The sequence below is a fragment of the Contarinia nasturtii genome, unplaced genomic scaffold (assembly GCF_009176525.2).
Source record: "Contarinia nasturtii isolate CC-2019 unplaced genomic scaffold, AAFC_CNas_1.1 Cnas_scaffold_2721, whole genome shotgun sequence".
Taxonomy (NCBI): Eukaryota; Metazoa; Arthropoda; class Insecta; order Diptera; family Cecidomyiidae; genus Contarinia; species Contarinia nasturtii.
This window is the reverse complement of record NW_022200038.1, coordinates 1-3602: the sequence shown is the minus strand read 5'-3', so window position 1 is coordinate 3602 and position 3602 is coordinate 1. Positions and strand designations below refer to the sequence as shown.

General features: G+C 32.0%; 1 protein-coding gene across 1 annotated transcript; it reads right to left on the bottom strand.

Annotated features, from left to right (window-relative positions):
- Positions 1–2499: 2499 nt before the first annotated feature.
- LOC116348967 (signal recognition particle 19 kDa protein) lies at positions 2500–3426 on the bottom strand. Its single transcript, XM_031780213.1, has 4 exons — positions 3272–3426; positions 3032–3209; positions 2850–2955; positions 2500–2672 (listed from the first exon to the last, which is right to left on the bottom strand). Exons 1-4 carry the CDS (start codon positions 3337–3339, stop codon positions 2572–2574), a joined length of 453 nt encoding a protein of 150 aa, XP_031636073.1. The 5' UTR covers positions 3340–3426; the 3' UTR covers positions 2500–2571.
- Positions 3427–3602: the final 176 nt, after the last annotated feature.

The following is a 3602-nucleotide window of genomic DNA, read 5'->3' as shown; positions in this document are numbered from 1 at the left end:
AACCGTTGTTCTTGAATCTCTAGGGTCAAAACGCGTTGAAAAATGATTTTTGTGCATTTCACAATTTTGAGCTGATTATAATACTTTAATGCGTAGAGTGTACGGAAAAGAAATTTAGAACTACATCAAAACTTACGTTGAATAAAAGCAATAAAAAAAATTGTTCACGGATGCGGATAAATATTTTATCCGTGAATACAGAAATAGCGACGGATGTATTAAGAATTCTTCACGGATACACATCCCACGGACATACAATTCATCCGTATTCGCAAGCTTAGTTTAACGGATACGGATAAAATATATATCCGCATCTGTGACGGATACGGATGAAGTTGTCATCCGTGGGAGTAATGACAGTGAGCCTGTGTGGCCGAATGAATGACTGAGTGAGTGAGTGAGAGATGATTGGGAAACCATTACAATGTAAGAAACTATATAGTTGGACTACACACAAACGCACACACATAGGAAATAGGAAACACATTGCTGACAAAAATTTGAGATTTGGTCTGTAGTAGAGAGATGAGCAACGTCACAGCGACACACAACAGCAACGTCACAGCGAAAACATTGTGCGTTTTATTTTGGGCAGTCAGTGAAAACAAGATTTGTACAGTTTGTCGCTACGAAGAACCACAAAACTGCGTTTGAATTGCAAACAGATTGAAAAGTTAACAAACTTTTGGCTTCATGCGAACACTCATCAAGACACAACGAATGCTGTCACTACGCAATAATTCTACAACAGTTCGATTGTTTTCTAAATCCTGCAAAACAACGTACCGTTACCGGCTTTGTTCATTTGGAAACATGAAACTAGAACTACAGTGCTAGTGGCTATAGCAAGTCAATTCAAAGTGAGACACACAGACGGATACAGTGAACAACAATTGAAGTGGTCGGACGCATACATTATTCGGTGAAAATCGACGAAAATTTTTGTTTAAGTATACTGAATTTTAGTTGACAGAAGATGAAACGACGTCGCAAACCCACTTCGGCCGAGTTCGGCAAAAAAGCCATTGAAACGGCAAAATCAAATATGAAACATTGAAATAAAAACCGAGAACAATTCACCGTGGTGATGACACTGAATCAATTTTTGCGCGATGAAATTTTTTTCCCAGACAAACAACGTCTGAGCGATTTGATTGAACGAGTTGTGGTCAATTCCTCAAAAATATTCAAATTGGCATCGCTTTATGTGCTCTTCATATTGAATCGGTTGGTTGAGAGCAGTATTTCGAATTTTTCAATGCCAATCCATTCAATTATAATTACCATTAAATAATGCAAATTGAAATTTTCATTTTTTTTTTCAATTCATTGAATTGAATTTTCAATTACCATCTACATTCAAATTGCGAAATGAATTGAAATTCATTTCAATTGCGTGAAGTTGCAGAGATTGATGCCTTATACGGCATTTGTACATATCTAAGGTCAAAAGTGAGGTTAATATTTGAATGCTCACATTTAACAAAAACGCTTGCTGTGTCAATAAGTTCAAAAGAAATCGCAGCAATGAAAACAATTTCAAATTTTAATTTTTTTAATTTGTGTATCATTCTATTGTGATCAATTTCCGGTAAGAATTTTGTATTTTAAAGGGAACCGTTGTACGAATTCCATCATTCCTTTTATGGCATACCTCAATTTTTTATTATTGATTGTATTTTCTTTTCGTCGTTATCGAACCAAAAAACAAACAAAAAAAAATCAGTTTGCCACAACTGTAAACCGGTCGAAGATGGCGTTTTTCATGTTCCAATTCAATGGACACGCAGCGTTCATCGTACATACAAAAAGAAACATCGAGAATGGAAATACCGATCCGAATGTACATTCCATCGACCGGCTCAGAAGCGAATCCAAATCCAGAAACAAGACAAAAGAAAAATAGATACAAGGAACCAAAAACATTAGTTATATTCAATCGTGACATAAATGCAGCGAGAAATATGATTAAGAAAGGATTGTACATGTTGAATCATCTACCGATGCCAAATTGTTTTCGACCATTCAGGCATCAACTCCATTATTATTACAAAAATCAAAAATTGACGTCTACGCGAACATTCCCATAATGAGAATCTCATTGTTTCAAAAAATGATACCAAACGTAGTAGTGGACGATGGTAACAAATACTAGAAATAGTAAGCATATTAATGGCATTTTTTTCTCTTTTCATAGTGATCAACGATCTCAACACTACTACTATTACTACTACCAAATCTCAAATAAAAGCAAAATGTTGTTGTGGTCATTGGTTTTGGCGCTTAAACTATATACTTTCTTTTTTTAATATCATTTTCCATTTCGTTCGATAACTCATTGATTAATTTCCATTTTTTCAATTCTTTTCTTCTGATCAACTTAGGCAAAACCGCAAGAGTGTGAGAATAAATTTAGATTATTTGGTAGTGCTTGACAAATAAAATTCATTGTTCAATTTGTATCACTTTTCTACTGAATAACTTTTTAAGATAAAAAAATAAAATTTATTCTTTATTATTTTCGTTTAAAAAATATGTTTTCTTTTATTTAAAGAGATTTTAACAATTTATTCAACGTCTTTTTCCTTTTCCACGTTTTGAGCCACTTGCAATGAGATGTCCAGGATCACTTGAATGAGATGATTGTCGTGATTTCAGTAATGGAATTTTACCTAAAATTTCGAAAAATTGAATTTTTGAAAGAAATTCGATAGAATAATGTTATTAGGTTGTTAGTATATTTTAACGTTAAACAAATTATCTATATATATGAATGATCAATTGCCTTACAAATTTATAGAGTTATTTGTAATTCAAATAAAATATATATGTAAGAAATGAAATTTTACCACCCAAATGAAGTAAAATGCTTTCTCTGGTTTTAAAATCAGGATTGAATGGTGTACCATCATCATTTTTCAATTGAACACGTATGCGACCGCGATGTTGCGACTCCTATTTTATAAATACAATATTGCAGAAAAATATTAAACAATTGAATGATAATTTTTCCCACAATTTACATATATACCTTGCTTTTCTCACGTGGAAACATTTTATTTTCAATGCCGATTCGTAGATTCGATACAGATAATACATCTTTGATTTCTTGATAGGTTGGATTTTCAACGCATAAATCTTTGCGAATTTTGCGTCCTTCGTTTCGAGATTTTTTGTTATTGATGTATGCTGGATAAATACAAATCCATCTGAAATAATTCAAATTTATATATTATTTCAAAACTTTTCTCAAACATAAAATAATACATACCTTTCACGATCACTCAAACTTTTGTTTGAAATATTCTTTTCATGTAAAGTTGAGGGTTCTGTCGCCATTGTGTGAAGTTATCTAAAATGTATTTATGGTATTTATTTTCGATAGTTCAACAAATGATTAGGTATTTTGTGATACGTATACATAAAATATTAGCGATGTCTGTCAAAAGTTAGCCAAATGTCAAAAAATTAAAGTCAAAAAATCAATGTCAAAAAATTACGTAGACTAATAAATCAAATTTGGAACGTTTGAATAATTTTTTTTACTATAGGTATATTATCAATTTATTTCGTGTTATTTGTACTTCCAAAACAATAAAATA